At 38.7% G+C, this 25,658-nt stretch overlaps 1 protein-coding gene and 1 long non-coding RNA gene across 2 annotated transcripts in view; one reads left to right on the plus strand and one right to left on the minus strand.

Annotated features, from left to right (window-relative positions):
• Window positions 1-25,658, minus strand: part of LOC114931509 (uncharacterized) — a 79,974-nt gene that overhangs the window by 33,909 nt on the left and 20,407 nt on the right. Inside the window, exons 2-3 of the mRNA XM_029303592.2 lie at window positions 8,870-9,185; window positions 4,575-4,816 (exon numbers count right to left, since the gene is read on the minus strand). Of these exons, the coding sequence (XP_029159425.2) occupies window positions 4,575-4,816; window positions 8,870-9,185 (558 nt within the window). The remainder of the gene's footprint in view (window positions 1-4,574; window positions 4,817-8,869; window positions 9,186-25,658) is intronic.
• Window positions 1-25,658, plus strand: part of LOC146722805 (uncharacterized) — a 364,804-nt gene that overhangs the window by 18,139 nt on the left and 321,007 nt on the right. The gene's annotated exons all lie outside the window — the stretch shown is intronic.

Genomic DNA, 25,658 nt, shown 5'->3' on the forward strand with positions numbered 1-25,658 from the left:
AAGCTATTCATCCATTGTTTCAATTTATAAATATCGATACGACTAGCAATGTACGCATATATCTCTTTGAAGGAATGCGGATTATGTTACAAGGATAATTATTAGGTGGAAATGCGCAATAACTTTATGACCCCATAATTCTTTTCACGCGGCTTTGCACGAATCGGAATGTGTCAGTTTTTTGCTCGATTAAGGACGAGGTGTCTTTCGTCGAGAGGAGGAAACGTGACGGAGCTTCTTGACACTCTTAATTCGTCTCGGTTCGTAAGAGCGGATCTACGTATTTATGCTCATCAATTTTGCAACGTAAATCCTTCCCGTCGTATGTTGTCACTTGCCACTTGCCGTGGCTTGTTCCTCCATTGCGACTTTTTTGCACGAACGTCGCGAGATCTGCGACCCTTGAGCACAGACTCCCGCATTCAGACACGATGCACTTTTAGAATATCAGCGAATGACGCGACAGGACACGTCACTGTAAGTGTCGATTGATCGGAACAACGTGTTGAATATTCTCGAGAGAGAGACGAGATGAAAAACAAATATAAAGAACACAGAAGCGAATTAATATGAAAAAATCTATTATTTATTATATTTGATAAGAAGAAATTTAATTGTTTTTTTTTTTTTTAATTAAATCTTTAAGCACGCTATTCAGTTAAATTACAAAGATTATCCTCGCCAAGGGTATTTCTAAAAAAACACGTGATACGGTTGCTCTTTTAATAAGTGTTTCCTCGTATCTAATCCACTACCGTTTCCCACAATAGTCGGCAGAAGCTTATGCTAATGCTACGTAGCAAAGCCAAACGGTGATCGCGGTGAAATGCAAATTATACCCGCAGCATTATTGCATATGTCGGTATTGGTAGTTATACAGGCGCTTATTGGAATTTATATCGCGTCTATTTTTGTTTTCAAACGAGAAAATATCGTTAAGGACCTTAAGAAACCCTAACGAGGGCCATTCAATATCTATTCCTGCTGAACAAGGGTTATCTGTTTTGTTAGCGTGTTTTTTTCGGGATAGATACAGTGTTTTTTTTTCATGGAATTTCGTAAAGTCAAACCTAGAAATATATCGCTCTACTATTTTACTTATGATTAGTATTTCCAATTCTTCTTTTAATCGTACGACTGAAAAATTTGTTTGAAAATTGACGAGACAAGATTTTCGTGCAATCAAACTACCTCTTTTGCAGTGTTTGATAATTTTTACTTAGAAATCACTTCTGTGTCACTGCAGTGTCACGACTTATGCTTTAATGGACCGATGTGCACCCATGTAATTTCGCACGATCGTTTCACAGCTTAATTTTTACGAGGAGGAAATTAGTATGGGCTGTGGCGAGCGTTTAAACGTTCTTGGAGCGATGATCGACGGCAATTGACCATAACCCTCGTCGTTCTCGCAGGACGTTACACCGTGGCCATTGTTGCTTGACGAGTACGAGAGGTAACTAAAAGACGAGACTAATCGTCGATAAAATAATGGTCGCTATTTTTGCCAGACAAATGTCCCTTTTTCAAGCATCGAAAATATTTCGCAGCGATAAGATATATAATTAACGATGATTTGGTCGCGCTCGTCGGTTCTGGTTGATAAACACATGCATTAATCACCCAAATTAATTGATTCATTAAGCATTCAACAGGGAAGGATCGAATTCCACACAGGGTCATTGAAACATTGATGCAAGTTCGATTCCATAAGTCGTGTGATATAACGATTTCTATAATCGTTTTAAAATCACCGTTAATGAATATTGTATATTGATAAAAACATATACCGAGGGATTGCGGTCACTTATAGATCATAAATTGCCCTAGCATTAACTTAATGCAAAAATAATAAGAGTGCACAGCATATTAAATAAATCACTAGTTTCCAGAGAAAGTCGGAGGAACGAGAAAAATCTTCTGCTCGCAATTAATCGAAAAGAGAAAGATCAAGGGTCAATATTCTTCGTGAGTCAGAGTCTCTTTTATTCACTTTCAATTTTCTTTCCCATTCCGACTCGATTCATGTATAGAGTTCATGGAGCACAATTAAGCATAAATCATATTAATTATATCGAATATGTATACTGTGCACAAAAAAATCAGATTAATTAACGATATTTCATATAAGTCAATTTTGACCATATTCTGCGATATTTTATCATTCTTATCACGCGGTAATCAGGCATGTAAATTTTTAGGTTTTTAAAGTCAAATTATTAATTGCCTCTTTCTCCTTTCTCGATTTGTTCGACTGTGCGATCTCGAAGTGACTTATAGTACACCCTGTACACGCAGTTATGACATTACGTATTCATTACGTCGGGATAATAATACACCAGTGGTGGGACTCGGCTCGGCAATTGCGACAAAAGCTTCGGCGAGTAATTAATCCGACGTGGATGGCGATAAGTATAATGAGGGAGGAACGGATTCGCCGTATTTGTTTTTAATTGCATATTTATGACGTGAATGCCTTATGGTCACCGTACCGTGTATAATAACGCACGAACATAATAAAGCATAGTTATACATATGAATTGTGTTTAAAATTGAATTCGCGCAAAAGCAAACAGATTTAATAATTTAGAAATAATAAAATCTGCCAATTACATTTTGGCTAATGAAAAAAATTGTTTACCCCGATAATTATTAGTATTTATTATTTGTGTTCCATAAATGTATTTATGCTTTAAAAATCAATCTGTACACATCGCACGGTATAATTAATTGAAATTAGGTTAAGTATCATGCTGGCTTTCCAAGAATGACGGTGTGCGGTAAGATGGAAGTCGATCACGGAGCTCCTCCGTAATCGCGCGATGAAACGGCGGGGCAAAATATCGGGTTGCGAGAGAGAAGCGGCGGTGGGTTTAATCCCTAACTCGTAAACGCGATCGGTTGCACAATCACGACTACCGGTTCGTTAAATGAAGGTTTAAGGCCGTGAATGCACCCTTTGTCGGCACTTGGCCTCTTTTCTTATAGTCTTATACACTTTTTGCGACTGCAGTGAACCGCGTTGAAAAAATTCTCCTGGAAAATACACTGTCGAATATTATAGATTTGAATAGTGAATAAAAAAAAATGATTCTTGCTGCTATAAATCTTGTTCGCTCGTCGCGTGACCACCCGGCGTCATTATTAACACATAAACGCGCGTAGATTGCGAATAGGCGATGCATTAATATTGCATCGATGACGAGACGACGAGTCACGCATAACGTAATAATTTTCCGAGAATAATTTTCCATCGCGTGGCATATATATACGCGGCGTGTCTAAGTACGGTTGCTCTGTTAAAGCGAGACGCCGCCGTGGACCACCAGCCACGACGGCGCGTGTCATCCGTCAAATTATCCGCGACGAGGCATTCCTGAGAAACGCGGTCTGAGTTCGAAAGTCGACGTACATATATTGACAACACACGCTGCAATCATATCCATCTTGATTACATCTTAATGATGATAACGCGAAAGATGAAAATATATAAAGACATGGAACGTATTTTTTTTTAAATTCTATTATTAAAACAAAATTTGTTTTTTAACGAGAATTAGATTTAAATATGAAAGTATTGCTATGAAAATTGTTAGCAGTTATCAAGCGTGAAATTGTAAAATTATTTATTATTTTGCGGTATACAATTCATGACTTTTATCTGAGATTGCGCATTTCAAGATAAAAATAATTCAATTAACCACTATATACATGTCGAGCTATTTCATAATGCCACTTATTTTCCGTGACACTAATGCGTTCACTTGAAACCGGATTAATTATCGCGATTATTTTTATACGTAAATAAGAGACATTTCATACATATATGCGGGAGTTTAATTCCGCGAGATAACGCGTTGCATTTTTGTGCAGAAAAAAAAACAATATTTTTATTTTGATGCAGCACCCGTGTGTTTAAAGCAATCGTATGTATCTATCTCGCGCCAAACTCGAGAAAAATATTCATCGTCGATTTGCAACTCGCAGTATCGCGATGAGGGTTCGTAAATCATATTTGTGATATGCCGCTAACAAATCGTCCGCAATAAAGTTTACACGATTAATGATACTTTTATCCGCTGCACGCGGATAAAGTCCTTCTCTTTACATCGGTGCATCCATCTTCCGTTCTTTCTCTCATGACGATTTATCCGGCATGCAAGCGAGCCGGCGTTTACGAGAGCGTTTATCGTTCAATCGATCCGGTTCGCGCAACGCTGCGCCGTTAATTCGCTTAATACGTTATACCAACAAATTATGCGTCGCGGCAGTTAATACTTATTACGTACTCGCATGCTTTTACGAGCCACGTTGAATTGTCCGAGTGAAAGTGCATGGAAAATTTGTCGCGTACGCATAGATGCGAATTTATTCTTCGATATTATTTATGAAATTATTAATTCTGATTTTGAGTTTCTATGTTTTTCTTATCATAAATTAATGCTTTTTTTTTTTAAATGAGATGAGAGATAATTATGAGCTTTTCATTTTATTACTTTGGATACGTATAAAAATTGTGGAAATAGAAACGAATAAATCGTGTGATAAAAAAATCGAAAAAATGCTAGACTTACGTAGAAAAAAAGCTCGACGGGATGAGAGTGCTTCGGCACGCAGGTGAGTGCTTCCGATGTGCAACATCCGGTGTCGTCCGAGCACCTGTGCAATATAACACAGTGCGGATGGTAGGTGGTTGATGGATTCGGATAAACCTCACGTACCGGAATCAGTCGCGCACGTGGCCATTGACAGTTGCCTTCCTTGTGGACTTGTATCATGTTTTGAATAGCGCTTCTATTTGCTTCTGCACCTAGAGCTAGGGCAAACATCGAGTCGTTAATGCAATAATTGTAAGATAGTAGTAGACGCGTGAGATTAATTTTTCGAAGTCGAATAAGAACAAAGCCTCGTTCTCGGGGTATTTATTTTAGAAACACAATTGCGCTTATTTTAGAAAGTCGAGATACACCCATTCGCGATGACACGTGATTTGTATACGTTTCTCTCTTCTTTTAGTCTTGCAACTCTCGTAAATCTTGGGATTTTGAGAGCTTCAAGATTTTCAATTCACAAGCTTGAATGCATTCTGTATGTTGTAACGAGCCAGCATTACCATATTTCCGGGTGTGTAACTCATTAATTACTGTCGCATCGTATTGAATATCTAATAGAGCGAGAAAGGAATGAAAAGGTGGGATTAGAAGAGAAGGTTTTCTTATCGCAACAATCTTCGTAACTCGTTTATCAAATTCGAGAGACGCGTTCAGCTATACTAATAATACATCGAGAAAGAGAGAGACAGAGAGGAGAAAGAGAAGCTCCGTTAAGATCGATACATTAAACAGGCAGGATTGAAAGATCATGATGGGTAGATGCATTCAACATTTAAGTGACATAAGTCACGAGAGCTTTCTATTGATTCAGTTCGGAGACAGCTAATCGCTTTCTACGCGCGTTTCACGTATCATCGATAATTACGGCGACGTGGTCACTTCGCATAATTCTCTTGAGCGTTCAGAGAAACCACATTGTAGCGGGAATTCGGTAAATTCTAGTACAAATAATAACAGCGGGGAAATGTCAACGCGGTATGGGAAGGAATTTAAAGACGGTGCAACGCCATTTGAGGAAGCGAATAGAGATCCGTCGCGACTTACGAGACCTATATGTGATCGGAGGAGAAAGCAATGTTTGTCATTTAACATTTTTCATTTTTTTTTTTTTTTTTGCAATCGGGAATTATTCTGAACCAGGAAGCTCGAATGAGATAATGTATGTAATGTATTTTCAAATCAAAATATGACAATTGTAAATTGCAAGTTTAGGGTCACTTACGATGAAATCAAAATATGACAATTGTAAACTGTAAGTTCAGGGTCACTTACAATGAAACGCAACTTGATTGTGCGTTTATTAACGATGTTAATCGGATGAAGTTCGCCGGCTGCACGTTTCACGAATACCGCGCGTCGAGGTGCCGTGTCCCTTTTAATCGAAAATTATTGCGATGCAGCAAGAATTCCAACAATTTATGCGCGGCGGCGACTTATCCCTCATCAAAGTGTCGTTTGCCGCGTCAGACCGCCGATTAATTTATCGATCGTGGAATTGGCCGCGTGTGGAAGGTCACAATATCATATGTTACAATATTATACGATGTGAAGGTTACAATGTGAGTGTTACGTGAAATAAACTTACAATCCAAGTGTCCGAGTATCATTAGCCTTTTGTTACAAACATTAGAAGACAGATAAAAATATGCTTGTTCCAATAGCGGAATTTGTGTTGGTGACTAATAATTATTGAGATATTAATTAGATATTATATAAAATATAAGTTAATGATGAAAACGTTTTCCACGTCGCGCATGCATTCGGTTAAATCATTTTGGGAGAGATTTCGGAAGTATTTTTGATATATTGTGCGTGCACATGCGGAATTGTTCACGCCGATCTAATCTCATGGGGCGATCTTGCTATGCTAATTTTCGACGTAGGCGTTTACTCTCGAGACTAACACGAGATTATATCGACGTGTTCACAATAGTGGTACGAGCATCGGAAATTCTTAAGTATGTGCTCTCACCGAACGCATCCTGTATTCAAACGTATTCCGGAATATATTATGAGAGAAAGGGATTAGATTCGATCGCCTTCACTATTTTATAATTTTTTTAATAAGCCTAAAAGAGAGAATGTCTCATATGACATATATTATAAATTTAATATAAACTTCGTTAATCCCGTGATTTATTATTGGTGTAGGAAGAAACTTACAAAATCGAGTTAATGATGTTAGCGCATTTTTATTCTCGTTAGATGATGTCATTTTGATGGTGTTAGAACACCAATTATTTCAATTTATCTTGATGTAATTTCTCTTTTACGATTTAATAGCCACAAATATTTATTTAAACTATTAGAAAACTGTTGGAAATATAAAGCTAAAACTTCATAATTTATGTAAACACGTTTTTGTGGAATAATAATTATACATAATTCGATAATTTACTTTTCCGATTTAATTGTACGCACAAACTTATGATGTCTCTTTCTATTTTTTTTTCTTTGACTCAGCATGAAAGTATTTGATCAATGGTGCCTAATGATACTGTAGTCAGGATGTAGTATACTTAAAGAATAAATCACGCTGCAAATATGCAGGATTATGCAAGAGTTAACGGAATGTAATATCATCCATGACACACCGTGCTTTCCACGAAAGCTGCGTGCATTCTGCATTTGCATATCGGCTCATATTATTTATGTTCACAATTTTCTTTTTATTAAATCATAGAATAGTTCAAGATTGTTTCTGAATCAACAACAGAAAGAAAACAAATTATTTTAAATGTCAAAAAATGTAAAGCATATGCATGGAAAATAATTCGTTTGAAAAAGAAGAAAGGTATAATCTCTCGCGAGTGGTGATAAATCGATTTTAATCAACGAAGGTATGAATCAATAACCCACTCTCCCTTTTCCCCAACAATCTCGCACGTGCGTGCGCTGATGCATTGCGTACATGCACAATCATCGCTATTAATTTACATATTAATAGCCTGTGAATTTTGTTGAGCGCGTTTCTCGAAGAATTCCTCTCGCGACCTTACACAATCGGGTGTGTTACTCCGTTATTCAATATAAAAGACCGATCACTTAAAAAACGAAACGATCGCGCTACATCGAATGCAATTATCGGTAAAAAATATTCGCGAAGGTAAATAAATATTCTATAATTTCAAGAAAGTGTAAGATTTACAGAGCGTGGGTATTAATAAAGAAATCAAACTAGGAAAACAAATGTCAATATAGAAACGCGAAATGTCAGAGGACAATAAGTCTCATTCTCCTCGCGCCGATATAGTGTAAAAATATTACGTTTTGCGACGGCTATTTTTATAATGTCTGCACGTAAGAGGCATAGAACATCAGTGAGAAAAGCAACACCCTCTCTCTCCCTTTTTCTTATTCTTTCGAACCTAGATGTGAATGGCGATTGCACAATCGCACGGAGAAGGTGCAATACTTAGAACGATAATCAATATACAATATGCTGGAAGTCATATTGCAATCGGAGCTAATATAACACGGATAAATTTATATATTGCGTATATTGTGGCAGGTAATTATAAAAACGTCAATTACATTAACTAGACAGCCGGCGACTGCGTTTGCGATATATTGCGCCGCGATTACAATGTAACGTGTTGGGTAAATAAAATCTCGAAGGTACACGCTTGAGTTTTCGCGCTGGTGATTTTGCGGACATGCATATAATTGTTTCGATCGAACGATTGGCGATTGATTTATGCGCGATTATTCAGTTTCATAATTACGAGTGATTACTGTTACGTCGTGTTCGCCCCTGATTGCCGCGAACACGAACATCCGCGTACATCCGCGAGGTAATTTCGCGCAAGGCATTAGATAGGTGGATAAGACCGTGAGTTTTTGCACAAACATTTGTGCGCGTGTATATGCGCGATGAAAAGTACACGGATAATTACGGTCGCGGTATCCCCGACATTCGAGAGATATAGCTGTGTTATTACGTTGATCGAACATCGCCACCAAGAAACGGACCACCGGCGTGGTTTTTAATAACGATTAATAACTATTTCGGAGTATTTCTCTCTCTCTCTCCCCTGGTGGGCTGTTCAAATTAATCGAGTCGGATCGATGATGAAAAAATGACGTGCATTTGCATAAATCGAAGCACGACGCGAATCGCGATCGCGATCGATTACAAATTGCTCTTTTAATACGTGTTCCAATCGCCCGATTTTTTTAATCGATAGAGATACTATTACGAAAGAGAGAACGGTTCGTTGATTTGCATTCGACGACCGAAGCGCGCTCGCACTTACCCTGTGAAATTTTGTGCGACTGCATGATACTCCTGGTCTCTTTGACACGGTCGCGAGTGCTTAGCAACTCCCACTTCAGACGGCTATACGCAGACATCTCTGGATAGTCGTCTTTCCCTTGATATCCGTTATACTGAGCCTCGGTGCTGCCATTATAGCCCCTCCGATACCTATAATCGTAGTGGTGATGGATCGACGGTTTCGGCGTCGTCGTCGTCGTCGTCGTGGTCCTGGTCGTGCTCGTGGTAGTCGTCGACGTGGCGAGGGTATCCACTGGAATCTCGTCCTCGTCGTTGTTGCCGTCATCCGTGTAATCCTGCGCAAGTAAATTAAAAAATTAAATAATTATTATAATTTTATTATGTAATTAAAATAATATTTTAAAATTATGTGATTATATAATTTTAATATAATACATTTATTTAAAAATATATTATATATAATTATATAATAATATAATATTAATATATATTATATAATAATTACATAATAATATAATATTACTATATAATTATAAATTATATAATTATGTGTGTATGAATAAACACATGAGAAATAAATGAATATAATAAAGACATAAGAGACAATAATAATTTTAATAATATTTTTTTATATTCTTATTCTCGTGTTTGACTATTGAGAGAAAACGGATGCAAAATATGATCGACAATGAAATGATAAGTATGTAACACTAATCGCGACACTTGCATTTTATCCGCGAGGCGATTTTTTTGGATCGTGGGTGGTCAACGCGTCCTCGTGAACCCTCGGTAGATTTTTTCTCCGAGATAAGTTTAATAGGTAAATTTGCATCTCGCACGGTATGCATCTTCTCCCCCTCCCCTTCCCGCGATAGTCGACCTGTGAGCTCAAAGAGAGCGGGGACCTACTTAATCGCCGTCTCTGTAACATCTGGAATCTTTGATGTCAAGCCGCTTAGTAGAAACAATTCTGGCGACTGCATGCGTTGAATCTAGAAGGAATTTCCTCGGGATTGTCTCGCACTTTCAATTCCGCGCGCGTTTTCCATTTTATTAGCAAATACGACTGCTAATATCTTTGTGGAAGTAACAATGATAAAAATTTAAAAGAAATTAACATCGAACATAAAATTAAAAATGTATGTATATGTTGAAAAATATTTTTTTAAAATTTAAATACATATATCTACTTGTAAAGAGGGAAAAGGTCTTACTCGCTGATAATTGAGAGAAAAGTTTAAGCTTGTCGTTGTAAAGAAGAAATATTGAGTGCCGTTTTATCTAGCATTCCACGAGCGATCGCTGTCTATAACTTTTCCGGACAGCGAGGAATGTACGAATTGCGAGGTGAGATCGTAACGGGAATGAATTAATCGGTCTCTTGAATGAGTAGCTGGTACAAAGCAGCCAGAGCGATGAATCGAATATTGCGCAATCGTGTTTATCGCGTTTCGATCGTCATCGGGCTGTTCCTATACTATTGATTGAGATGTCAACTGCTAACAGGATTTGTTTCTCTAATGAGGAATAATTTCTGCGAGCAGAAGACGAGAGTGTCTTGCATCGTGCTCTTGAGTTATTGAACTCGCAGGCGGTCGTGCAGGATTTTACAGAAGCTTCTTTGTTCCTTGACAACCTTCGCACACGTTGTGCAACATGTGGCTCTAACAACGAAAGGTCAATTGTTTTGAAACCTATATATGTATGCACTATGACATTGAAAATGAACATGTAAAAGGATCCACACAACTGCTAACATATGCATTATATTATACGAAACCAATAATTATTCTGCAAAATTTTAGATCGCAATTAATATTTGTCGTAATCAGTCCTCATTTAATTAATGTTTTCTCTTAAAATGTGATAAATTGTAATACATGAAAAAATTATTCCGTTTTAATTATTTAAAAATCTGTCGAGCAATATCGCGAAAGATCTGAATAGTGGCGGCTTATTTAAATCCGCCTTTTATAAAACGTCAGAATTAAAGCTGTGACGAGGAGAAACTCAAAGACTTATCATAAAATATTTGCCAGACACTTTGATCTCCGCTCGCGGATTAGGATCATCGATAAATTTAAGTGTATCAGGTATATATCCCGATATGCGCTATCGTTAATGATCCCGCAGGAATCAGGCTCAGTAAAGAGTCAGACAGTCCCTCGGTTTGAAAATGGGCCCGCGGTTCTCTTTGAATCTCGCTTTTAGATATAACCGATATCATTCTCATTCGGACGCGCAAAAATCAAACCTTTAATATTTATATATTTCTCTCCCGTCAATATTCATTATTCTCTTGCTTTTCGTGTAGTAATCAATATTTATTTTCCTCTCGTGTTGTATCTATACTTTGAATCGTTTATTTATTAATATATATTGAATCGCGCGCAGTTGCAGATGAAGGCATCAATTCGCAAGAGCGGGACAATTATTCATGTCAGTCGCGATCATTCGTAACGATCGTTACTCTGCATTAAAGTGCGCGAATCGCACGTTTATGGTGTACGAGGGAGATAACCTTGGCAGGATGTTATAGAGCGAGACGGGATACACTTGTTACACGTACGGAGCATATAACACGATTCGCCATCAATGATTCTCGGAATCGAGTAGCTGAGATTTTACGAGCGACCCGGGATCAAGGGTCGCTGGCGTTTCTGATTGCCGTCGAGAGAATTCGTCTGTCCGCTTGCTGCACGTCTGCGAGTTAACGAGGAGGTTGTGAAAATTTCACGATTAAAATCAACGGGGTCGTCGACATCGTTGTTTATTCTATTTTCAGACATCTCATGCTCTCAAGGATTTCACTTGTAATGACGCTCGTAACTGATAACTGATTATTGTAAACTAGACCACACATCGCTTCTGCGTTTGTGATAACCCAAGGAAATTTTTCCAATTTCTCTCCCGAGACGAGTAATTGCTCCACTTATACGACTGATGATTAAATTTTGTGCGATCGAGACATGTTTCGTGTGTTGTTATATTCCCAAAATTTTAATAATTTCTGCGAATTATTTGACAAATTATAGAAATTTTTATATTTTTATTATAATCATTCATTATTAAATAAAATACAATTCTTAAGAAGATACATCTTTTTGGTGGAGTGAGGCATAAAAAGAAGCTTACTCATCGTCAATATTATCGTACGCGGTTGCTCTTATTGCAATAATAATATGATGAGATATTTGATGTGAATCACGTGTTTATGTGGACGGTGCGATATTTTGGGGAAAGAGATGGGCACGTTTTTTAATACACGTTCTGAAAAGTTTGAATATAAAAGTACTCAACATATCAACATATATTTTACGGGTTAACGTTTTATCGACGCTTTCGACACTCTATACATAACTTTACGAGATTACTCGTGATTGAATACACATATAAACCAATATGTTGCAACAATTTTCACGCGGTCGTATTTTATCAAAGCGATGCGGTAACGTCGCCAAAGTATGTACATAAAAAATGATAGAGGTACTGTCAAATAATTTATCCGCAATTTTTATATGATAAAAGCTATAGGATTCTTTTAGAGAAAGAATGCCTATATATGCGTATGCGATAACGTCATTTCTAGAAGAACGCGTAAGTGCTCGTAAAGTCACGTAATTCGCGCTTCATCTAAGTATTGTCCCTTACGCTATTACATGTTAATTATTAGAATGCTGACCATAATTGCAATGGTAATCACGTAGCATATATACAATGTTTGCGACCGCGGTAAAGCGAGTTTATTTCTTACCATCGAGACGGCGGTTAAATGCCGGCGGCAAAAAAGGAGGAAAAAAAGAACGGAACGCTGGTATTTCTAGCCACTCGACGTACGACGAATGTGGTTAGAAATTAGATCGAGCAAAGAATGTCTAGAGGTGTAAAAGCGAGATGTTGTGTTTAAAGGATACAAGCGAGAAAGAGAGAGAAGGCGGTTCTCTTCAGGGTGTCCTGAAAAACGTAGCTCGCGGCGGCGTGTCGAATATTAAGAAGTATTAGTGCATAATTCGGTGCAACCTCCTGTTATTAAATATCGGGCTCGCCCATCGTACATTGGACCACCCAAAAATTCTGTTGCGATTCGCGCGCAAACCACAAGCGAGCAATAATTTTTCTTACAAAGACGCGGTTTAGAGAGGGTTGCTCCGGCTTCGGTTCCAGATTTGCATAAATCAGACTTCGCGATCGATGCGATAAATCAAAGGAAGATATCAAGATTCCGGAAAGAAAAGTCAAAGAGCTTGCAAGCGCGAAGTAGTTATAAATAATTATGTTTTGCGCGAATTATTTTGTTTTTCGCGAAGAACAAATATTATTACGCTAATAGGATCTCTTGTCTCCCTTTTAATCACTCATCTCAAATTTAATATATATAATCTTGCGGCGATAATTATGACAATGTTTCATAGCCTCAGAATTCAATGGACGAGTTTCGAATCCTCTCTCGTGGTTTTTTTTTCTTCTTCATGGTATACTCTCAGGAGAGTGTAACCTGCCCACGGCTTGTATATCCGATTGAATTAATATTCGTGCATCAGATAACACGGGGAGACAATACAGTAAGACTTGAGGCAAATCGATCACATTTTAGATAGCCGATCTCCGCGCTAAATAAATAAATTAACAAAGCAAATGGTAAAACGACCACCCATCGAGCTAAGAGCGGCCACATTGACATATTGTGGATACGATCGGAAGATATATTTCATTTCGTTTGTATCAACAAAGCGTCCAATCATCTCTTTCGACATTATTAATTAGTATAATTCAAAGGTGCAAGAAGAATAAATTGAATTAAATTACACAAATTAAATTAATTATTTTTACCAATAATATCGTTTTTAATAAATAACTGAAATAGGTGACATTTTAACGTTATGACATATCGCCAAGTTAAAATAAAATTTCAACATTCTTTTATCGTAGAGACACATTAATTATGATAACCGTTCGTCGAGCATTTCTATTGTGTTCGTGCTACCACTCTTGAACGCGACAGAAATGCAGAACAAAATGCAATATACGAGACATGATACGCCGACGTTATGTGATCGCCATACAAAATGCAGTCTCGATCATTCCGAGAAAGGAATCGAGTCGCTGCCAGGCTGTCTGCTACCGCGAGTCGGTGACACATGGTCGACCATAGACGAATCATGATTCCCATCGCGATGGGTTACGCTATTTATAAGAATGACTGCGCGGTTTAATCGATTATTTGACATACCGAAAACGCGATAATTTATCGTACATGTTTCTTATTATCGTCGATACTTATAGGATTACATTATATTACAAAATGCATTTTATTACGGTTATAAATTATTATTGTATCCATTAATAAAATTCAGAAAGTTGCAAGATCATAAATATCTTAATAAACAGGTCAATTAAAAATATATAGGTATATTTACAGATTTATTACTTAAAATATAGATAGAAGAAAAATAGAAATAGAAAAGGAAATCTTATTTGCAGCGGATTAGAAATTATATTTTCTACTAACATTTATATATAAAGATAAGCTTATGTATGTGTTTTAAATATCTTAAAAAATTTAAATAATTAAAATTGGCTATAATGTAATTACGATATCGCAAGGTTAAAAATAAAATTTCGATATCTCGTAATAGAATAACGATGATGCCATTTTACGGTCGTAAACATAACAAATATTTCATGTCATCACTTTTTATAATTCAAAGAGAGAGATTACGATTTATGCTCATTTTTATAGTGTAATAAAACAAGAAAAAAATAATAAACGAACGAAGTCGATAATATCTGCTTCCGTATATTAATATTTTGCCTTTCACGTGAGACATATTAATTGCCTATGCATTTATTGCATCGGTCTTGGCTAATAGTCCATTCGGGCAATAATTTTCTTGGCCTTTCCAAGCTGAACGCGATTTATTAGCGCCCTGACCGCTTTCTCTGTCAAACGATATTTATGCTATTACTTGAAATATTGCTTTATTTGTACTAGATGTAAATCCAATTCGGCGGAATTTAATTTCATAATGGAAACCACGATCAGATCGAAGTTATTCCGGTTGTTCGACCGAAGTATACGCGAGAGAGCCGGTCTTGCTTCGGAGACTTTAAGAATATTTTTATCGAGGTCGTGCTACACCGAAAATAAAGTTCTTTCTATCGCAGAAATTGGCATCAGCCCAAACGGAATTCTCAAGATGAAAGTACTCGAAAGAGTGCTATCCGTCTCGTGAGGGACGTCGACACGTCTCGCAGTCAAAACATTGTGAAATAAAGTTCCGACTGAAGCGTTTTATAAATAACGTCATTACATCGTGAGAATCTCACTGAACATTTTTCGATCCGATTGTCATGTCGGGAAAAAATATATCGCCGCTATTTAAATCACTTATCTTGCAGTGATATTTACATATTTTATTCGCGAAATAAATCATTATATTAATTTTGCTGAAAATATCGTTACATCGCGCCAATAAATTTGAAATAAGCTAAAATCGATCGACGATGGCAAATGATATTTCGCGCGGTTTGATATTTTTGACCTTTAACCCCATAGTTCATTACTCGTTTGACAGTTGTACAGTGTTAAATCTAACATTTCGCTAGCTGCTTGGAATTCAAATTTATGCACAATGTATGTGAATTCGGTAACCTTATCTCGGTGATAACATGACCCTGAAGATAAAAATTAACCGGTGTGTGAGAATGACGCTATCAAAAAATACTTTGCATTAATGGAGTGTCTGCGTGTTTCCTTTCGAATTAAACGTCCGATTGAGTGACGCCTATGAATGAGTCGTGTGTCTATATGTATATCAACACATACATACACATACATTTACTTTACTCGAGAAATCCAAAGATTTCAGGATCTGCACAATTTATAACAAGTTTCCTGTTAATTTCACGCGATAGCCATATAAATCCATTTTTAGATTGTTTGTATAAGCTATGTCGAAATTTATGATCAATATCGGAGGGAGGAGGAAGAGAGGGAAATAGTTTCTAACTTCGTAACGTGTAGTTAAACAATTTATATTAATTCGATACTCATTTGCTGGAAAAAATTTTAACTTTAAATTGATGGCTAGATTTTAATTAAGACAACAGAAAGTCTACCTAAAAATCGATATCGAGTAAACGATCCAGTCGAGGCGATGAGTGGAGTACATATGTTCTGGCGATGCGAAAGGGATAAACAGCGAAATACGATATTCAAGGGAAAACTGTCGGATGTGGTTGTCATTGGTTTCTCTTTTACGATTCAGACAACGAGTTCGAAACAACAACAGCGAACATATGCGACACCCAGCTTTGGTTTTCGTTATTAGGAAGAGGCAGTCTCGTGTGATGATTGATTTTATGAGGCGTTTACCGATTATTTAGGTGCGATCGACAACTTTGGGCGTTCCTGTGAAGATCCGCAGACGCCCGTTCGTAATACAGCTCGCGATCGATTACAACACCGTTGCTCGTTCGTATGTATATACTGGCACTGACATTTTCGAAGCGATGAATCAACATGACCAGATTCTTCCCGGGCCATTCCCGCCGGTCGGCTCTTTCACGGGTGGTCCGCGCATGCCAGACCGCGAAATGGCGTACTAGTATACGTGCGATCAGTGAAACCGAGCCACTTTCGATGATTCATTCAATGATCCTCGTTTGCGGTGCCCGACTGTCTCCGGCGACGCTTCAACGGTTTAATCGATTTATGGCATACAAAATGATATGAATGTCAATCGAGTCAACGAGGACAACTAATTCGAGCCAGGCTGGTACCGTGCGGTGATTTAGATTTGACCGGACCGAACACACAACACATTGAGCGTAGAAAAAAAAAATAAAAGAAACCTCGCTTCCACGAAAAGTGGCCTTTAGAGATTTTTGAAAAGCATCCTCTCGAGTTATTCGAAACTTGTGCGACGTAGGTCGTAGGTCGTACATGCTGAGAAGGTATTTCGTATGCGATGTTGTCTGCGGCCAACATTCCCTGACCGGCAAAGTCCACTCGTACATCTTCGACCATGATAAATCTTGATACAAAATTCCAAACGACTCTTTTTTCCCTTTTTTTCTAACCGTCAATAGCTTTTTATCGCGTCCTTTTTTTGTCGCACTTTGTTTTCCAATATTCTCTAATATTCTACGAAATTTAAAACATTTTTAATTTTTATAACATGTATTTTTTTCCCGCGCTTATTGAAATCTCCCCTTTTCGAATAATAAACCTTTATAAAATGACTGAAGTAACCTTTGACACCGTTCATCTGCCCGAGTAATCCAACGAGATCATCTAGAAGAATTGCTTAACGTAATGCATAATTATTGACTATTAAACGGGGAGAAGGTGCAACGCCTGTATGACATCATCTCGCATTCACGCCTAAGAGAACGCGATGTTAGACACTCCTTAGAAAGTCTTGAGGGTAAACAAACGTCGGGAAAATTTATTTATTCGCATTCACTCAGCCTCGCTAAGAAAACGATAAATCTTTTGTACCCTTGTTACACGCGTCGGATGATAAATCCGGGGAAAGAAAAACCGCGCTCGCAAGAGTGGAAGATTAACAAGCGAGTGTAAAGCGAATTCGGAGATAGTGTTTCTATCCTAGAGCATTTATAAAATCATTCATCATACCGAGATCATTCATTTATCATTTCTTTCTTCAACCGCGCGACATGTTTATTCTGACTTGATTGTGATTCGAGCTGCGAAAGGCGAATGCTATTTACAGAAAACTTTCTGCAAATCAATCTTTATTGTTAGATATATCCGACAAATGAAAAAAATATTATTATTGTTTACTAAACGTGCAATCTTAGTTCCATATAGTACAAAAGTACGAAAACTTTTCTATAAATTTTCTATATAATTAATGCAATAATTTCTGCGTCATATCATATTAAGTAGAATAACAATATGAATAATCCGACAGCTAATCCCGATCAAATGAATTTAGATCACCATCATACTGATGGCAGTAAATGAGCCGTGCAATATTTATCAATAGTTTTATATATAATTATTACAGATACATTTTAAGTGTCGATAATTAATTCGAAAGCATTTATTAACTTCACATGTTTTACATAGCGATTTATCCGTCGTGTTGGAAAAATTGGGAAAAATCTCACGAAACTTTTCATATAAAATTGATTTCTTTCTTTTCGCAGAAATGTAAAAAAATTCGACAAATAAGCCGTTTATTCGCGAATTTAAGAGCGTATATTTTTTACACAATGTTAAAACGCGTGCGGCGATATGTCGAGAAACTACATGCGGTCAGTTCTAGACGTCAGTTCGTCCTACACGAGGGTTACAAGCCGCGTACGTTAACGACTCGCCTTGGGCACGGTCATTTCATCTTCCAAGTAAAATCCACCCTCTTGGTAGACCCGTTACCTGCTATGCTAATTGGCCGGTAATGGGTTGAACAGAATCATCGTTATTACTGGAAACGATGGATCGACCGGTGGGTTATTAGCAACAATATAACGGTTGTCTTTGCAGATACCGCATATTACACGAAAGCTCATATAATTCCGTAAGGAAAAAAAAATCAAAGATCAAATATTACATATATTAAACATCGACATGTCGGGTCGTCGAGGCTTCAATTTTACGACGAGCACTCGTTTCGCGCCAGAAAACGGAAAGGGGCGGGTCCGATTTAATCATCTTATTTCGGGTCCCGAAATATGCAGATTCGATCTCGCGTGCAGGAACAGACACAAGGGAGAAACGAAAAAGAAAACGAGAGAGAGAGAGAGACGTGGAATGGACAACGGCCGGGCAGTGTCGCGGCGAGAGATAAAAATAGTTGACCCGCATGAAAATGATCGCCCAGAGACTTCATTTAACCCGCGCTGTGCGCGTCGCGACGGTAATCAGGTCTGCGTTATAACATATTTTTGCGCAATGCGTCTCACATTGCCGGCGCGCGTGCGCTCACGTCATCCCGCGGATGAATATTAATATTCAGGCTCGGGCGGGTGTCTCGCGAACGGAACGGATCACCTTGTACATATATGTACGTACGTACGTACGTCTGTCGCGCACATACACACTTGCGCGTTTAAGGCGACTAGATCGCGCAATTAAGGCGACAGTGAGCGAATTATGTAAAGTTACTTGCGACGCGATCTACGTGGTCGAAAAGTATGCGGAAAGTCGAGAATAGCAGACGCGGAGAAGACGCAACTTGGTAACGTAGGAAGAATAGGTTCTCGAAAATAGAGTCAACAACAATATTAAGAAAATTAAGGAGTGCCGGTGACTCACGCGACTTGCAATTCTTGTCTTGTATGCTACTTGCACTCGAGATATTTTATGGTGGTGTCATGCCTAGGACTCGTGATTATATACGCAGAACGCTCCCGTGTTGCGAATTAAAAAAGAGCGTCTGGTGCATGTAATTGCACGGTTACGAGAATTGCGATCCGTTTCGGAATTACTAGATGGGTAATTTACGGATACCCGTTATCGCGGAGGAACAAGCAGTTAGTTAGAGATTTAATCGTCCCGCGATGCTATCATCATCGATGCTATCATATGTGTGATCCCGAGCAGCTCCGCGTTCGCAATCGCGTTCGACGTTTTTTTTACAGTTCCTTATTTTTTTCTGAACTTTGCGGCTCCTGTGTAGTTTAATGTCGATACAAACGATGCGAAAGCATAATTGACGAGGGATCGAGGTGTGCAATCTAGCTCATAAATCGCAATTTATCGCCTCGTGATACGTTATGTTTATATTCTAATTACTTCTCACATCTTCATTCGGAAGAGTGTAACTTATAATTAACTCCGATTCCGTAAACGGACTCTATAAAAAGTATTTTTTTATTTATTATATATATACATATTTATCAATTTCTTCTCTTTTTTCTAAATTTAATAGATATACGCTTTTATTTTGTACATTATTTACCTTTAAAATTGCAAGAAGCATTTTATTGTATGTACAAAATAATAAACGTATTTCCTAGAAAATAAGTGTATATCAGTGATGCGTGCATAAAGAAACGGATTTCGTCAAAAGTACCGCTAGTTGGACATAAATATGCATTAGGTGCTTTCGACATGACGGTGTGTAAGAATAAGGCTCGTATAGTAAGCGCGTTCTATTGTTAAATAAATGACGCTACGCGCGTATAATACGTCTCGTTCGCGTGTCATTTTAACTGTAAGACAATGTCGAGTGATGCATAGATAACACGCAGCACCGTTATTCGCGCGATGTCCTCCTCGGATGTTACACTTTGGAGCGACTTTTACACTTGTGGACCAGTTTCCAGCTGGCGATGCGTAAGTCATTAGCAAGCTGCGTGAGAGAAACGTTAGATAACTGAATGTGCGTTCGAGTTTCGTCGCATGCGGATTTTATCGCGCGCTTTGAATATTTAATATTGCTCTCTTAAATAATATATCGATAATATATCATAATATTTAATTGTACGTACAATTGTGTACCCCTCTTGGAACCAGTAAAAAAATTAAGCATTTGTTCTCGTTTTGAATAAACACTAAAATTTATTTGCATATTTAATATAAAAAAATTAAGAAAGAACAAAAATAAAAATAATTATGCCCCCTTCTGGAATAAATCCAGCGGACGTCCATGAAAGAACGGATTAATATTTAATAGAAATAAAATGTTCGACTTCGAAGAAAAAAATTTGATCTTAATTCTATAAAACTGGTTGATCTTCATGATCTTCATGCTTTCTTCTAATGCTACTGTCAGCATGATCGACTACGCGACCTCCTTCGGGTTGATGCTCAGACTGTTATTACGTGATTAGTCGCAGGTTTTCTATATACACATCTTGATATTTTGTGTTACTAAACCAGTTTCGAATTAGCGGTTAAACCGGCCTCGAACGCGCTCGACCGACTCTGAAAGATGTAATTTATTGACATTTGTCGCATGTCGGCGATGCGTGCGCTCAGACACTGTACCGAGTAGTGTCACAAATCTCGGCAATTGGAGCGTAATCGATCATGTTCGATTTTATCGATAAATAGTACCTGATAGCGTTTAGTGATATTTATTGTGTTATACGCGACATTAGAACGTTATCGCATTCGCGCCGCTCCAGGAATGTGACAGTTCATTCGCTCCGCTTAATTCGCTATTTAAGCGAGAAGATAACGATTTGGAGCGTACGAATTTTTAATTACTCGGGGTCATGTCTCTCGTGTGCGCGAGTTCGCAGCTGCGATAGCGCGTTCTTACGAGAATGTCTTCAAGCGAACGAAGTAACGGGAGATCAGATATACACCCGCGTATATATATGTACAACACGGCGCATAAATTATTCTTCCGATCGCGTCACGCCTGATCATGCTCGAACACGCTTTCTGAAAGAAAGAGTGAAAGAGGGAAAACGGTTATTAACGGTCCGCTTGATTTATACTCCTCATTAGTATACAACAAATATAGAATATGCATGATTTCTCTCCCCGTGAAATGTGCCTTATTGTGTCGCTGAATATTTTTTCACGCTTTTATCGCTCCTATATTTATATCTATCGCCTGTGGCTGCCGTCGAGAACGCACGTGGTAAGGTATTACCTAAAAAGATAATTAGCCGGTGATAAGGCGAATTCGTATTTTACGGCGCCCGAAAGGCGAGAAAAAGAGCGATTGCGCATAATTGTCCTTTCTTTCAACAATCGGCGACGCTTATGAGTCTATTACGGCGATTAATGTCACTGCGATATCTCCCGCGAAAACAATTCCTCGTTACGTCCCGGCTAATTAACTTGGTGCGATTCTCTTCATTTATTATATCCCTCCTTCTTTCCCGATCTTTTTCAGTCATCGGAAAATATTGAGAGAAAATCCTCGGGATATCCGTCTTTTTTCCCTCAGATTGATTTGTAGCTGTTTGCGCAAACGCGAAGTCTGCAACTTGGCGACAATGAATCGTTCGGCATTTTCTATTAACCGCGAGTCGCAAAGTTTTCAGAATTGAGGGCAGAGATATGGAGAACGTTGCGCCACGACGAAGTAAATCATTTATAACGATTCGGATGTGTTTACGATATTACTAATGAGATTTTGCTTTGGGAACTTGGCTTTCTTTGCTTTGTGTTCCTGCTGCATTTAGAGAGTTTAGCGTTACGAAATCTCGAATATTAAACTTGCTCGGAGAAAGCGCGCACTCATCAATTTCCTTGGTAGGGAATCAGGAAGCACCAATCATCTTTGACCTTTACGCACCTTATTTTATCACACTCATCAGTCGCCGTTATTTAATCATGACCGCGTTTAAATGCGTCCATTATTGCCGGATTTTTATTGTGAAAGATGAGGAGAGAGTATCGGAGTGTGTATCGGGTTCTCTCACAGTTTCTATTCAATGTACTTGACGACACTAGAGCTGGTTCTCTTACCGTGTTATTGTACCTCGATATATAGGTACTCGTATACTGCCTACGAGATTATAGTTATATCCAGAAAGCCACTTGACCGCCACCTTTGTGTAAATACCGGTGCTGCTACCGTCGCGCTTGAAAACGCGAGGTCTCATTCAGTCGCGGCCTTAACCCGATCCACGCTGATACAAACGGGTGATTTTCAACGACTCGGAGATATTCTGTGACTAATCGTGAGCGTGAAGCCGTGACGCAACAAAAGACGCTTTAAGTGTCACGCCGCCGCTCGTTGAAACGTCACGATGACAAAATGTTCAGCCAAGGTTTCACGGGGTTACATCTCCATCCTAGACGGGCGACAGACGCGGGCTAATTGGTCATTTGTCGTTAATCAAGAAATAATATCGAATAATCATATTGGCAATTTGTTGCGCCAGCTTGTTTCTCCGCGTCGCGTCTCGATTGATGAATGAAGGCGCGAAAACAAGAGACTTAACGCGAGAATTATTTATCCTGAATTAATTTTTCGAAATTAAAAGAAATAATTATATTTCAACATTATAGATAAAGATATGCCATTGCATAATTGTAAATCGTAGGCTGTTGTCCAAAATAACAGGACCATATACAATGACGACGCGATTTCTAAGTCGATTTGAGGGATCCACGGTACGACAGTTCACTCAAGCTTCGTTCGTAAACAAATTGAAAAGCGATTAGAGCGACCTACGTGGGGCCCACCTCGGAGAGAAGTAGCAAAGCCGGAGGTAATTAGCTCTGCGCCGCTAATGGAAACGCACTTCCCAGGCAGGCATTTGGGTGTTTCGTTTTTGGACGCGTTATCAGGCGGGAACGCATCGACGGTCGCATCTCGGTTTCGAGTCAAGAGCTGCTTCTTGCGAAGTGATGACAGCGCGCTTCTCTTACTCTCGTTCGAGTCTCATCTCGATCTCTCGCAGTCTCCCGTCTTCGGGCAAATAAACAGAAAATCCTCGCGTGCTCGTTCAAGCCAGACGTGTAAGTTTCAGGAACCGGTTTCTAAAATGGGATTTAACCCTTTCTCGATCGGATATCGGATCTCTCACGGATTAGGAAAGAGAGAGAGTGAGAGGACGTGACTAATTCTCTATACTATATAATATTACTCCGATTTATCGGCGACTTCGCGATCGCGCGAGAATTTACCAAGGCGCGAAGTGCGGTGCTCCACGGAGATTGCCGATGGTGAAATTCTAACTAACTTGGCTCCGCAAGAAGACTCGTATCTCAACAAACTGACAAATTGTGTCGATGCTTTAATGCCAACGAGCTTCGCCACCCACGCATGATGCTCGTTTTCGCGCGATGCTCTTTTCTTTTCTCTCTCTTCTAGGTCTACCATATACACTTTCTCGTCGAGTATTCGCGTTTGTACTTTGCCAGATCGTTCGATATTATATCGCGCGCGGATGCCAGGGGTCGGCGAGCACGGTATGCACCGAGGAGACGCGTCTTTTTCGCGCCGAAATAGCAGCGCCTGAAGATAGACGACTCACGTCGCCGGTGTCTAGCGAATGTAAACCGTAAGCTTTGGAGTCTGTGCCGCGAGCGGGTCGTTGCTCTTCTGGACAGGTTCGTATAGAATCTGCATTCTGTTCTGATTCTGTTTTAGAATGACCCAGACCGATCTTCTTTTGGTTCACGTTGATATTCAATGCATCGAACTATCGTCCGTGTCACTAGCAGCTTTCCATGCATTTGTAATTGCAGTAATTTTATCCTTGTTATACGATCTCACGCGATAATATAGATGCGTTGATAAAAAAATAATAAAGGAAGTATAATGAATCATTTAAAAAAAATTCTCCGATGATATAAATGTCACCGCAAATGAACGAATCGATACTCCGAAATACGCGTTATTGTATCTGTGGTAGCAAGCGTATGCGAAAACACGATTTTTTACTTATGCAAATTAGACGTATAATCGAAAGTGTTATCTTAATGTACGCGTTTGAGAACAGAATGACGCGAAGTGAAATTCAATGCTACTCTTTATACGGTTGCCAATTTCTAGATAAATGATACATCACTATTTATATATATTTTTATACATCGTTCTTTGTGTTTCGAATGTATAAGCGAAATGGCAATTGAATATTACGCACGCATAGATGACTTGGCGAAACTAACAATATTCCTGCCGCCTTCAAATCACTTGTTGCAAAGGAACGATCGATGAACATGGCGAATAAATTCGCCTCACCATGCCATTAGTATATAATTCGCGCGGCAATATAAACGTCTAATAATGTTGCGAAATCATTACTTTATACGTTTAATACTGACGCGCTGCCAATAGGTGACCTCGATGACGTCCAAGTTGTATCATTTATAAATATGGGAAAACCGACTCGGTAATGTTCACAGTTCGCGACACAGCAAGATAAAATGTTAATGATGCATCGCATTCAACGCGAGTTTCATTCTGCTGAATTTGCATATACCGATTATGATGTCTCTGAATGCGATCTCGCGCGATATTTGATCTTATACAAATGATAAATTTCGAGATCGAGATTCGCCAGATATACGAGAGGCAAAGCTCGGAAAGAAAAAAAATCTTGTTTTCGTTCGATCGTTGAAATGTCAAAGTGATCGCGCGCGTTATTAAAATGCCAAGATGTTCGCAAAAATTCCACAATCTCTTATACTCCTCGCATACGAGAAGTTGCCGCGTTTAGGGTGTGGTAGCCTCTATATGGTAGCGAAAAAAGAAGCGAGATTGGCGAATAGGCGTCCATATTTCTGCGGGAGGAAGCCGACATAGCGCGATAATTAACGTAACAGGGTCCTAACCGTAGCATCCTGGTAATTCCTATGCGCGTTTGGCGCGGCTATAAATTTCATCACATGGTTTCCTATTTTCCACGCGCGCGGTCTCGCACGTGCAAAATCGAGTCGCCTCGAGCATGCACGGCCATTTTTTCGGTAATACCAGTATCGCTGTTTATATCGCTGATAGTCTCTTGCTCTCTCTATTACTTGGATACTATACTATTATCGTCGCGCAATGATAGTCCTTTATTGTGATAAGTACGAATTTAGCTATGCGAGGAAAGATGCTGATCATTAAAATAGAAGGTTTACCCTTCCATTTGGCTGAAATATCTTATTCGCGAGAATTGAGAGTATATTTTGCTAAGGCTCTAATCGTGCTTATCAAGATTATTGTGAACTTTTTCTGTAACAAAACGCGCGCATGTGTATTATTAATTAATTAATAATCGCGCCGAAAGAAGGAGAAAAATATGAATGCGCTTCGACAGCTTTGGATCATTTTGCGCCGCGTGCGCTAGACATAATTGAATGGTAATATTCTTCCGAGAAGCATGCAACATTATAGCAATGCATGCTCACGCATTAAACGCGCGCACGCACGTAC

This window comes from Nylanderia fulva, unplaced genomic scaffold, assembly GCF_048542155.1.
Source record: "Nylanderia fulva isolate GAGA-0341 unplaced genomic scaffold, ASM4854215v1 Scaffold27, whole genome shotgun sequence".
Classification (NCBI taxonomy): domain Eukaryota; kingdom Metazoa; phylum Arthropoda; class Insecta; order Hymenoptera; family Formicidae; genus Nylanderia; species Nylanderia fulva.